General features: G+C 60.1%; 1 protein-coding gene across 4 annotated transcripts; it reads left to right on the top strand.

Annotated features, from left to right (window-relative positions):
- Positions 1-2,590: 2,590 nt before the first annotated feature.
- On the top strand, positions 2,591-12,321 carry CUNH15orf39 (chromosome unknown C15orf39 homolog). Of its 4 annotated transcripts, XR_006603869.1 has the most exons (4): positions 2,591-2,800; positions 6,093-8,834; positions 10,144-10,335; positions 10,841-10,977. XR_006603869.1 is itself a non-coding variant. In XM_045070519.1 (3 exons), exons 2-3 carry the CDS (start codon positions 6,143-6,145, stop codon positions 10,260-10,262), a joined length of 2,811 nt encoding a protein of 936 aa, XP_044926454.1. In that variant the 5' UTR covers positions 2,591-2,800; positions 6,093-6,142; the 3' UTR covers positions 10,263-10,982. The 4 variants fall into 4 exon arrangements, 3 of the variants coding, with proteins under 3 accessions (XP_044926454.1, XP_044926455.1, XP_044926453.1); XM_045070519.1 differs by having other exon boundaries at positions 10,144-10,982; XM_045070520.1 differs by lacking the exon at positions 10,144-10,335 and having other exon boundaries at positions 2,592-2,800; positions 6,093-8,886; positions 10,841-10,975.
- Positions 12,322-13,237: the final 916 nt, after the last annotated feature.

Here is a 13,237-nt window from a genome sequence, read left to right as displayed (position 1 = left end):
GTGTAAGAATTAAGTGAGAATTAAGAATTAAGTGACTAGCCCAGGGCCACACTCCAAGTAGGAGCTACTTGCCTAGCCCATCCACCCACACAGCTGTTCCTCTACTGAGTGGGAGCACGGAAGGGAGGAGGAAACAGAAAGGGCAGAGAGTTGCAACAGCAGTCAGAGGGCCTCCCTGGACGACACAATATATATCGCTGAGTCCGGAAGGATCAGAGAGAGCATTGCTGTGTGTCTCAAGGAGAGGGGCCTTGCTTCCCTGTTTGTCTGCCTATGCTGTGGCTGCCAGTGCCACGTCTCCCTCCTCTGGGGTGAGAAGCTCCTGGGAGGAAGGAAAGAGTTTTGTAAATAGCAAGTGTGGCCTCATTAGAGAGAACGACATTATTAATAACTGTAGGTCCAGCTGAGGTTCGGGGGGCTGACCTTTTACCTCAGCTTCCCAGAGAGTGGGGGGGGGCAGTTGGTAATCAGTGTCTGGGGTGGGGTGGAGGAGGGCAGGCTTGGTGTGTCGGGGTGTGTGTGTGTGTGTGTGAAACCTCCCTTCCAGGTTTTTCTATGTGACTTTTCTTTGTTAACCCCACCCAGGAAGCCCACAGAAGGACAGACTGCTCCCTTCTCTGCTTTTGTTAACACTGTCCCTTCCAGCCACGATACCATTTCTCCTCTCCAAGATCACAGCCTAATATTACCTTCCTCCATCCGACAGATGCCTGAGAGAGCCACTTTTCTTCACAGGCTCTGCACATACATGACCCTCGGGATAGAGAAGAAAAGGACAAGGTTAGAGCCCTCAGGAGCTCCCAGCTGACACCCTACAGAGCTTTTTATCATTTGCAAGTAATTTCCCACCCAGTTCCCACGAGCAACACTCACCTCGTGGTTCCCATTCTGTAGATGAGGAAACTGAGGCTCAGAAAGTTACAAAGTGGCTCCCAAGTTCTCCTTTCTATTATAGTGCAAGTTATTTAGGTGCTGCCGAAAAGGAATGGGCAAGACGCCGATTAAGGGGGCTACTGTCTTTGTGAAGTGTCCCTAAGTTAAGGCAAGACTCAGAATGGGGCCGCAGACTCTTAACTGGCCCCTAGGGTCTCCACCAGGTTTATGTGGGCCTGGATGGGTCCCATTCAGGCTCAGCGAGACTGGAGAGAACACCAGGTGACCTGAGCACACAACCTGAGAGTCCTAGGCCCTAAGAACTGAGAATACTGCCCTCTTCCCACAACCCCTCACCCCTGCCCCACAGCAGCAGCAGCAGCAGCAGCTCAAAGGTGGGCAAAGGTGGGAGACAACGAGTGTTGTGCTAAAGAATGGAGAGGGGGAGGGCAGAGTGGTGAGGAGCAAAAGTAGGGACAAATAGCCTGTGATCTGAGCCTTGGGCATGACCCCTAGTTGTCACGCACAGGTGTACTTTCCTGATGTGAAGATGTGGGAGCCAGGAGATCTGAGTTTTTATCCCAGCGTGCTGTGTAACCCTGGGAAAGCCCCAACCCTCTCTGAGTCTCTCCTCCTCAGATCACTCCAGACTCTCAGGACCCCGCAGCTCTCAACTGATACTCTCTCCCCTCCCCCCAGGTGACCTCCACTTCCTCTTCCTTTTCTTACCTGCAGGGTCCAGCCCCTCCTCCTCAGCTCCAGCTGCTGTCTGACTTTCTGAACTTAAGGCCTCCAGCCTCCTCTGCCCTCTGACTCAGGCAGCCCTGACCTTTGGGATCAGACTGGGTGGTTTTGCCCCATGAACTTGCTCTGACCCTTGGCATGTCCACCTGTCTTCCTCCTCCTCCACTGCACACACCTGTCCCTAGTCCTTGAGCAGCCCAGGAACTGCTAGGGACCAGGTTTCTTTAGAGAAGGTAGCAGCACCGAGGGCCTTCACATCCAGAATTAGATGGCCCAAGGAGTCTGGGCAGATGGAGACAGCCTGCAGCATACCATTCCTGGTTGGGAACACTCCACCCTATCCCACCTCCCAGGCTGTTCAGGCCTGTCTTAGTGAGGGAGGTTTGCCAAAAAGGTTAAGGTACCCACTGAGGCCACTTACCGACCCCATTCCTGGCATACTATAGTGATGGAGAAATCACCCCTTCCTCAGACACAGGTGGTACCCTAACAGGGACTGAGATACATTTGTCTGGAATTTGCCCTCCGGGGCCGCACTGAGATGCCGGGACAGACTCAGGAGCCCTTCCCCAGCTCCCTAATGCAACTAGTACCTGCCAAGGGAGCCAGAACACCTACCGCGTGCCAGATATCTTAATACAACCTCTTCCAAGCCTTCACACCACTACCACTACGATGTAATTCCACTTTTACTAAAATAAGGAAACTGAAGCCCAACAAGGTCAAGAGGCATGCACGAGGCCACGTATCTAGAAAGTGGCAACGAATGAATGATCTAACGGAGTGAATGAAGGCGTGTGCTGGGCGCGCTGAGCCACAGCTCAGGGATGCGGTGGGTACAGACGGTGCGCAGCACGCACGGCCGTGTTCTTGTAGACTTGGCCGCCTCAGGTCCTCCGCACACCCGGGGCCCAGGGGATCGCGGGCTCCCAGAGGCGCGGCCCGGCTCAGCCTACACCGCGCCGGCCGCCCCGCCCCCGCTCCGCCCCCAGCCCGCCCCGCCCGGGACCGCAGACGGCGCCCAGCGGCGGCGCGAACGGCCGCGAGGAAGGTGGCTCCGGCCTAGGTGCTCTCCGGGACTTCCCGCTCAGGGCCCGGCCCGACAAGGACCCGCCGCCTCCATAGGGCGGAGGATGCGGCCGCAGCCCACGGCAGCAGCATCGAGAAGCCTGGCGCCCTGCAGGTAGGAGCTCGCCCGCTCGGGCGCGGAAAGTTGGGCCGAGTTTGCGGGCGGCGCGTGGAGAAGGGGCGGGTGGCGCTGCCCCAGGGCGCCCCTACCGGCCGGCCGGGGCATGGAGCGCGCCGGGCCTGGGCCGAGGTGCTACAGCTCTGGGCTGCGGCGGGCCCCGGGCTGGCGGGCTGCGGGGCAGGGGGCGCGCGGCTGCTCCGACTTTCCCCGGACTTCGAGGGCCCCGGGGCCTGGGAGCGCCCCGCAGCGTTAGCTAGGCTTTGGCGCCGGATCCCGCGAGGGACTAGCGAGAAGGAGATCGGGCTGAGCCCTCGGGCCTCCCGCGGGGCCCGGCTCACGTGGACTGCCGGGGCGGAGATGAGGGGGCGGTGGGGGGCTGGGCCTGGGGGGGCGGCGGCGGGCGCTGAGGCGCCGCGGGGCCCTGGACGCGCCCTACTGGGACCGGACGGCCCTGCGGTTTCCTTGCTACGGCTTGACTCACCCTCTGGCCGCAGCCCAGGCTGGCGGGATCGCCCCGAGGCGGTGTCTGCCCGGACACTGCGGCCAGGCCGCCCCCTGCTCCTGTCTTCCCTCCAGTCTTTGGGTGTCGGCCCTCGGGGCTGGGTGCGCGGGCCTTGCTGTGTGCACACGTGTGCTGGGCCCGAGCGAGGGAGAACGCAGTTCTGGAGGGGCGTGTGTGCAAATGTGGGCCGTGCACGTACTTGCAGGCACGGGGTTGCATGCGTGGCTGCGGCCTATGGATCAGCCTGCTGGGGTGCACGTGCGCCCAGCGCCAACGGACAGAGCATGGGGACACCCGGAAGCGCGCGGGGTCAGGCGCGGCGGCAGCCCCAAAGCCAGGTTGGCTGAGGGCCCCAGGCACCACCGATATGGGCGGGGCGGGTGGGAGAAAGGTGGTGGAGGCCTATCCTGCGACCCTTCCCCCTCCAATGGAGCCTAGGCTGCGCCAGGTTCTGTAGGGCCCAGAGCCTCAACTGGGGAAGGTATGAGGACCCCGGGAGGGGCCCTGATCCAGCGCTCTAGGGGCCGGCCCCAGCCTGGCAGGATGGCTCTCTTCTTCCTGGTCTTTCCCAACTCCCAACATCCACTGGCCTTAAGGAGAGTCGCTAGGAGGTGGAAAAGCTGTTTGCTTCCCCTGATGCTTAGGGCAGGGAGGGCACAGTGGTGGTGGGCTCTTTTCCGGGACCCTGCTCTGAGCCCTGGCGGAGGTTGGTCCTCCCAGCCCTCAGCCAGCAAACAGCTTGGTGGCCCAAAGGGCAATGTGACCCTGCTCCCTGGGGTCCCCCCTTCCCTAAGCAATTGCTTGCCTCTTCCTCCGTGTGTGTGTGTGTGTGTGTGTGTGTGTGTGTGTGTGTGTGAAGGAGGCACCTACATTTTGGCTACTGGCTTGAGTGGGGAGGGGCCTCCCTCAAGGGAGTGTTCACTGGGCTTTTTCTACTGACAGGAGGTAGTAAGGTCAGCCCCATACTCTTCCTAGTTCTCTGCTGATTCCCTAGAGCTCTGTCTCTCCCTCAGAGACTTCTGAGGGTCCCACATGGCTTCACCTCTATTGACTGGGTCCCAGGGTGGAGGGGGAGGCTGTCTCAGGAAGTCTCCAGGGCAAAGGGCTCGCAATGGGCAGAGCCTGGGGGGAAAAAGACTCCAGGGGCTGGGGTGGGTGTGGAGCAGGCTCCTAGGGGCATGTGGGGGAGGTGAGACCAGAGCCAGCACTTAATTAATCCAGAGCTCCCCGTGGTGGAGGCGGGGGGGAACACTTACTTAGCACCCCCAAAACCATACAACTCCTTCTTGCAAGGTTGCTGTGCCCCAGGATGGGGCTTTGCGTCTGGGATGCAAATCTCTGTCATAGAGCATTGCTATCAATACCATACCCTGATGTCCCTTCTGGTCTCTCCTAGGGAGCATCCCCTTCTCTAGGCTGGCCTAAGGTGTTGGATTCTGGCCAGAAGAGCCAACTTTTTCAGAGTCCCACCTGGCTTCCGTGGTGTGGTTAGGCAGGGATGAGAGTGGGCATTGGCCCTCCTACTACCCTTGGCTTTTCTTGTCCACAAGATGTGTTGGTCTCCTTATGAGCCTGCGGTTGTCATTGGCCACCAGCCAGAAGGGAGGAGAGGGCTGGAAGAAGGGGCTGGTCATGGCTTGCACCTGACCCATGGCCTAATCATAGCAAGAGGGAGCTGATTCATCCTTTCTAAGCCACCTGAGGGTTTCGGGAACAGGGTGCTAGGGGAAGTAGAGGCAGGATGATGTGGCCTGAGAAGGCTGGCCTCAGATGACCCTTCATGGGTCATTGGGTACCTGCTGCCTTGAGAAAGCCCGGGCTTGACTTCTCTGGGCCTGGGTCCCAATCCTTGCTTTCCCTTGCTTCAGGGCCTTAGTCTTGCTCTGGCATTCAGTGTTTCAGTGGGGGTAGTAGCCCTAGCACTCTGTGGTCCTTGGGGACTCCCTCCCTGGACATTTGCATTCTCCCACCTCCCTACCTTCTTGTCCCTGGAGCCATGCTGCTGCCCTTGCATGCCTTGAATAGCCAAGGGCAGCTGAGGGGCTGGGATGGAACACAGGCTGTCCTCCTGGACACTTTGGGAGCTTCCTGCTGGTACCACAGCACCATCTACTGGACAGCCTCGGCTCTCCTGTGGGGTGGTGGGCAGGCCCGTGTGAAGCCATGTTGCCCACTGCTTCTCTTGGGGTATAGCCCTACCCTGTGGAAACGAGCCCGGTATCTGTATTGCTCTGGGCCTAGAGACCTGGGTTCAAGGCTCGGCTCTGACATTTTTGCTAAGATTGGCCAGTCAGACAGACCTAAAGAGTGTCTTGGGAAACCTGAATGCATAGACAATGTCCAGTTCCACATCTTGGCTGTAGTGGGCATCTTGGGATCCCTGTGGCATTGGGAGTAAGAGCTGTAGGGGGAGGTAGGAAGCCTTCCTCTTGTCCCATCTCCTTTATCAGTGACTGGGATGAATAGGTCTCCTCATCGGTGTAGGGGGAACAGGCGTAGCCAAGCGAGTGGATCTTCAGACTGCCTGCAAAGTTGGAAACCGCAGGAAAGGAGTCTGGAGAGTCACGTGGGGAGAAGCTGAACAGAAGGGGCTCCTGGAGTGGGACTAGGGGGAATGAGTTGGAAACCTCTGTGTTGTCTGACTCACGCATTCATTCATTCATAGGCTTTATCGAGCATCTGCTAAGTGCCAGGTTCTGAGGTGCGGCGATGAGCCAGTGAGAGCAGCAGCCCTCGCTTGCCTGTAGCCTGTTCTAACAGCCCCTACCTTTCTCTCTCTCCCAGGTCAGCAGTTGAGTAGCTGGGGCCCCTGAGGGCTTGAAGCCTTCACAGTGATGGCGGAGAAGCGGCCCCTGGGGACCCTAGGGCCTGTGATATATGGCAAGCTGCCCCGCCTAGAGGCAGACTCTGGACCTGGGCACAGCCTATCCTCTTCTGTTGGTAACCAGGACCCCTGCAGCTACAAGGGTGCCTACTTCTCCTGCCCTATGGGGAGTGCTCCCAAGGCAGGGTCTGAGCGGTTGGCATCTTGGACCCCATATCCACCCTTGTACCCCACCAGCATGGCAGGACCCCCTCTTCGGACAGACAGCCTGTTGACCAGTTGCCTACTCTACCGCCCAGCAGCAGAAAGCTCTGAGAAGGTGCAGGAACCTGGCCCTGTTGAGCTCCTGCCCTTTGGTCCCCAATCTCATTCCTACCCAGGCCCACCGTTGGCAGCACCCAAACCTGTCTACCGCAGCCCTCTGTGTTACGGGCTCTCAGCTTGCCTGGGGGATGGGGCAGCGAAGAGGCCACTGGATGTTGACTGGACGATGGTGACCGGACCCCTCTTACCCCCGGCTGACCCGTCTTGTTCTCTGACCCCAACTCCTGGCAAGGGCCAGTCCGTAGATGGCACCTTCTTGCGTGGTGTGCCAGCTGGAGGATCTGGCAAGAACTCAGTGAACTTCTCCCCGTGCCAGGCATTTCTGGAGAAGTATCAGACCATCCACAGCACAGGCTTGCTGGCCTCCAAATATGCAGGTCCTTACCCTGGGGACCCCAAGCAGGCATTGTCTGATGGACCTCCCAATCCATGGACCCAGCTGGCCCAACCCCTGGGGCCAGCCTGCCAGGATACAGTGCCTACCCACTACCCGCTCCCTCACCCTCCACAGGCCCTGCCTTGCCCACCAGCCTGTCGCCACCCAGAGAAGCAGGGGAGCTACAGCTCAGTGCTTCCCCTACAGCCTGTGGGAGCCCACAAGGGGGCTGGGTACCCAGCTAGTGGGCTGAGCAGCCCTTACCTGAGGCAGCAGGCTGCCCAGGCACCCTATATGGCCCCAGTGGGCCTGGACACCTTTTCCTATTCCTCTGCCCCACTTCCCGCACCCTCACCAGGCCTCAAGCTGGACCCACCTCTTGCTCCCCGGTGCCCAATGGACTTTGCCCCCCAGACACTGGGCTTTCCTTATGCCCGGGATGACCTCTCTCTCTATGGAGCATCCCCAGGGCTTGGAGGGACGCCACCTTCCCAAAACAGTGTACAGGCTGTGCCTTCCAGTGTGCAGCCCAGTGCCTTCCAGCGAGCATGCCAGTCCCTGCCTGCGAGCCAGCCCTGCTCAGAGCCCGCAAGGCCTGCGGAGAAGCCAATCCAGGAAGCAGAGAAGGTGTGGCTGTCCAGCTGCAGGAAAGAGCAGCTCCAGCCCCAGCTCGATGAGCACCCTGGGGCACCCATTGTCATTGGGGATAGCCCGGTTCCACGCACCCCTCCGGCGCTCCCACCATGCGCCCAGGAGCGCCAGTCTCTGCTGCAGAACAAGGGTGCACTGTCGCCCGGCTCTCCACCGATGCCAATTATTGACAATGTCTTCAGCTTGGCCCCCTACCGTGACTATCTGGATGTGCAGGCTCCCGAGGACTCGCCTGAGCCTGACCCAGCCCCAGCCCCCAGTGAGAGCCCTGCCAAAGACTGTGGGGGGACCCTGCCTGCCCAGGAGGCCCCTTCAAAGGCTCCCTGCTCACTTAGAGAGGAGGTGGCCCTGGACTTAAGTGTGAAGAAGCCCTCGGCAGAAGCTCCTGTCCGGGTTCCTAGTCCTGAGGTGCGTGCCAGGCCCACGGCAGCCCTGGATGTGCCAGGTGTGGGGAACACAGTCTCAGATCTGCCAGAGCTGGAAAAGATAGTCACGGAAGCACCAGGGCTGCCCGGGGTGCCGGCAGCCACCGAGGCCACCACCCCAAGGACCAACTTCCACAGCTCCGTGGCCTTCATGTTCCGAAAATTCAAGATCCTCCGGCCAGCACCTCTGCCAGCAGCTGTGGCCCCATCGGCGCCCACCCCAGCCCCCGCGCCGGCCCAAGCTGTACCCACCCCCACGAGCGTGCCCCTTGGTCTCCAGATTCTCACGCAGCCCTTGCCAGTGGCCTGCTTCAACGTGGCGCTGCCCAGTCCTCCCGCTATGGCCGCGGCCCCCACTCCCGCGCTGGCCCCCTTGCCTGCCCGGACCCTGGCCCCGACCCCGACTTCAGGCTCTCCCCCAGCCCCAGCAGACTCTCCAGAGCAACGCTTCACGGGCCTGCACGCATCCTTGTGCGAAGCCATCTCGGGCTCAGTGGCACACTCTCCACCTGAGAAGCTGCGGGAGTGGCTGGAGACCGCGGGGCCCTGGGGCCGGGGGGCGTGGCAGGACTGCCAGGCTGTGCAGGGGCTGCTGGGCAAGCTGCTGTCGCAGCTGCAGAGCTTCGTGTGCACGCAGCGGTGCCCCTTCCCCCACGTGGTGCGCGCTGGCGCCATCTTTGTGCCCATCCACCTGGTGAAGGAGCGCCTCTTCCCCCGGCTGCCGCCTGCCTCCGTGGACCATGTGCTGCAAGAGCACCGCGTGGAGCTGCGACCCACCACGCTGTCTGAGGAGCGCGCGCTGCGTGAGCGGGCCCTGCACGGCTGCACCTCTCGCATGCTCAAGCTGCTGGCACTGCGCCAGCTGCCCGACATCTACCCCGACCTGCTGGGCCTGCAGTGGCGGGACTGTGTCCGCCGCCAGCTGGGTGAGCATGGGGCGGCCCCAGTAGCCACCGGAGCTGTGTGAACGAGTGACAGGTGTGTGGGCTGTCTGAGTGGTCACAGCTGGGCCAAGGGACTGCCTGGGACTCAGGGCAGGGGAGCCCAAGAACTGGTGCTGGGGAGGGGCCTGGCCATCCTCCGGCGGCCCTGTGGACTCCCACCCCCACTCTCACCCCCCATCCCTCCTCACCCCGGTACCACCAGGACCTTCATGGCCTCTTCTGTAAGCCTCTGAGCAGGCCTGCTGCTCTGTCCCTGTGGAAATGTCTCTTAACTTTCTCCGATGCTGCGGCTTTCCAGCTTCCCTCTTCTGCTGGGCCTTCTCCCACCTCAGTATAGACTTCTCCTTTGGGTTCTAGGGCTCTGATGAGGCCCTGTTCTCTATCTGAGGTCTCTTCCTCCTGTGTCTGTGTCCCACCCAGCTTCCCTTCTTCTGAGCTTGAGCCCTGAATTACTAAGTGCATGCTGGCCTTTTCCACTCAGTATCTCTCCGACCCTTAACTCCTCCCAGACCCACACTCCTAAGCTTTCCCCTAAATCCTTTGCCCCCCACCCCACCTTCTCCCCCTCAGTAAATGGTACCTGATTCCTGACAGTAGGCAGGGGTCCCCTTCTCCCTCCAAACACGGTTGCCTTTTGAATGTGCCGTGTTTCAGTTGTCCCACTATTTATAGTCACAGAAGCGCCCCCGTAAGTGGGAGCGATGTTTCTGGTTTGCTTTTCCCCTACTAAATGACGTCTTGTGCATATTGCTCTCCAGCTTGCTCTTTTTCTGTCCTGGAGCATCATGAGCTTAGGTCGCTTGGCCCTGCTCTGGGCAGCTGCTGCGTGCTGTGTACACTCACTCCTGCTGGGACTTTGGTGATGGTGCCAGGTGTGCTCATCATGGCCTTTTGTGCATCAGTACACCTGGCACATGGAGGCCTGAGGCCTGTGACTTGCTTTATAGCCTTCCCTCGCTGCTCCGCCATCCTGCCACCAAGCCTCTGTGTCTCTGTCTCCACGGGAATGGTTTCTCGTCCCTTCACCACCTGGCAGCCTTGCCCTGGGCCCTTACCTTGTCCTGGCTCCACATCAGGGTGGGGAAGGCGCCCGAGGCAGTGAGGCATACATGTGGAACTTGGGGTCTAGGTGACAAGCATTGCTGACTCCTGAGCACTTAAGTTGGAGCATTTGCCCAAACAGGTGCAAAGAGAACGTACACGGGAGTGTTGAACCGGGGGGTGGGGTGGAGTGGAGTGAGGGGTATCATGTGTGGCTCAGAGGCTCCAACCCAGTCTTCTCCCTGGACAGTTGGACTGTCAAGCCCAGAGAGGACAGGGCCGTATTTTCCAGGCTGCCTGCTGGGCACTCCACAGTCCCCTCCTGCCCTGCCCAAGCTTGGAAGAGTCTGGGGCCTAGTGCAGAACTGACTGGGACCCAGGTTATTCCTGCTGCTGGCTGGATTTGGCGCCCCAGGGAGGGGCCAAATTTGGCCCCTGAACTGTGAGTCTTCCCCCGATCCTGGGGGGGAGGTCCACCCTTCTGTGGGTGTCCTTTGTGTTCTCCCTGACAGCCTCACTTGCCATGAGGTGTGCTCTTGGTCAGAAGCCCTCTCCTGCCCCCTCTGCTGCCTCCTCTACTCCTGGGCCCTGGGGGTGGTCTGGTAGAAGGATGCCACTCTTAGGTGTAACAGGGCCCTCTCTCCATGCCCCAATTTCCCAGCCTCTGCAGGCCAGTGGTTCCTGTCTTGTTGGCCCTTTTCCTTTGGTTCTTGGACCAGATTCTTTGCCTGAGCGGTACTGTCATCTGATAGAGCCCTGGCGTCACCTGGGGAGAAGCATACCTTTCGGCTTCCTGCACACGTGGGGAAGTCATGATGGCCGTGACCCTGCTGGGGCCCTCCAGGCCTGAGGCAGAGTGGAACCACTGGTCTAGGTGGCTTTGGAGGTCAGGAGGTGGGACCTGAGGGTGTTGGGGTCTGCAGCCTGACTGTGTGTTCATTTTCCAGGTAACTTTGACACTGAGGCTGGATCTGTGCCCTCCTCAGAACCCACCATGGCCAGAGATGAGCCGGAGAGCCTAGCCCTGGCCTGGAAGTCACCTGTCCCCAAGGCCAGGAAGCCAGGGAGGAAGCCACCAACCCCTGGCCCGGAGAAAGCAGAGGCAACCGCTGGGGAAGGGTCCCATGGTACCTCCCCTACCCCTGCTGCCAGCACCAGACCCCCCGGCCCCACACTAAGAGCCCGCTTCCGCAGCCTCCTGGAAACCGCTTGGCTCAGTGGCCTAGCACTCCCCACTTGGGGCCACAAGGCCTCAGGGCCGGACCGGTCTGTGCCCCACCCACAGGTGCTGGGTGGCCAAAGCCATCACCTATAGCCTTGGTGACTGTTTGGACAGCTACTGTATGGGGGTCACTTTCTGGACCCCAACCTTTTTGTAAGGCCAGCTGCCCAGGGCCAGGAGTGGACATGCCATTGGAGCTTCTCCTGCTCTGCTGCCCCCCACCCCCCACCCCACAGTGGGCTGAGAGCCCCTGAACTTTTTACATGAGGGCCTTTATTATTAGAAAGGACTACTTCCTGTTTCTTCTTAGAGAAAATGTGTGGGCTTTGGAGCTCAACAGACTTGGGCTTGAATCCTAGCTCCTGTGTTCTTGCTGTGTAACCAGGCAAGTCACTTCCTCCCTTGAGCCCTCAGTTCTCAGTTTGTAAGATAGGACAACGCAGCCTACCTCACAGGGTTGTTGTGGGGGTGATGCCTGACACACACCCATTAAGGTTTGCTCTCTGCTCCCTCCCCAGGACGGGGGCCTAGATCCCAGCCAGGGCCTAGAATAGGAGGCTAAGGCAAGTAGAACCTTCTAGAAAGTCTTTTTGTGTCATAGGACTTGGTTATTTAGGGTGGTACAGTGTACAGTGTGTATGACTTAACACTTTCTAGAGTCATTTCCCAGGAAAGCCTGGGGCTATGCCCTAACGTCTGGGGTTGGGCCCTGACCCCCCCCACCCCCAGCCTGGAAGCTCTCTGGGAAGCCTGCCCCTTCCCTCCTTCACTACAGGGGGTGCCCAGATACAGCCTGGGGCTGGCATCCTTGTTCTGGGCCTGCTGCTTTCACCTCTGGGAGGCCCCAGGCCTGTCCTGAATTGACACCAGTGACTTCCCTGAGCTGCCTTGTCCCCCCTGGTGCATCTTCCTGAGAAAGTGGTATGTTTGCTAGAAGCCAAGCAGCTGCAGGGACTCAGGGACTAGACAAGACAGGCTGAATGACAGCTGGATCCTGGGAGGTCTCCGAAGATACGGACTGGGGACCCTGGCATTCCCCAAGCCAGAGCCCCATCAGTCACACCTGCTATGAGTGACCTCCTTGCAGAGTACTAAACTGAGCCAGAGGCTGGCAAGCTGGGCCCTTGGCCTGGCTAAGGTTTGTAAGAAGGCTGTGGGCCCAGGAGGCAGGCCATTAAACATTAAAGCATTTGGGTTGTTTTTGGATCTGAGGCCTGGCTGTGTGTTTGGGCCGGGGGGTGTGGGGTCTCAAGTTTAATAGGCCATCACCTAGTCCTTGGCAGTTCTCCCTGCTCCCAGCGCAGAAGGTGCTGAGGCTCCCTGGCACCATTGTGCTGGCTAGCTGTGGCCAAGTGGGTCATGGTCACACGCCCGCTGGGTGGCCACTCCCGGGTGGCCACTCCCCTGCTCAGGGAAAACCCCTCCTCGCGAGACCCTTGGGGGTCCTGGTGGTCTTTGGGTCTGTGGCGCACTGTCCCAGTGAGAAGTGCTGGTCACTGCTCCCTAGCATGTGCCCCTCTCCAGCACCAAGGACGTGCTCACTAAGGCGTCTCTAGAACAGTGCTGTCACCCCACCCCCATGCTGGTGACTCCATCCTGCAGAAGGACAGTTCCTCACACCTTAGCTGGTGTGGGGAGATGCTGGGTACACCCTCCAGAGACCCTGTCTCTGTTGGGCTCTCCCTGCAGAGGTTTGTTCTCAGGGCTTGCTGGGGTGGCTTCCTGATTTCCCATCTCATCTAGACCAAGGGCCAGCCCACTAGGACAGGTCAGGCCTGCCGGGTCAACCCCAGTCTTTGTGAGCCTTCCCGGAGCTCAGTTACAGCATCCCTCCTGCGCCTGCTGACAGCTGGAGCCTGGCATTGCATGAGGCCGTTGACTTGCTGGTGACTGCCAGGATGCCGAGCGGCCGCCACCGTTGCCCTGCTGCCTGTGCGGGCCCGAGGAGTCCCCCAGCCCGTGAAGGTCACAGGCCAGAAGAGAGGCAACTCCCAACATGTGGTCACCACAGTGACAGAACCTGGGGAAGCGGGCTGTGGAAGCTCGACAGGGGCCTGACCTAGCTTGGGGACAAGGAAGTGTCCCTGGATCCCAGAAGAGATGCTGCCGGTACTGGGCCTCG

Source organism: Mustela putorius, unplaced genomic scaffold (genome assembly GCF_011764305.1).
Source record: "Mustela putorius furo isolate JIRA1106 unplaced genomic scaffold, ASM1176430v1.1 tig00003972_pilon_pilon_pilon, whole genome shotgun sequence".
In the NCBI taxonomy this organism is placed as follows: Eukaryota; Metazoa; Chordata; class Mammalia; order Carnivora; family Mustelidae; genus Mustela; species Mustela putorius.
This window is presented reverse-complemented; position numbering and strand designations above follow the sequence as displayed.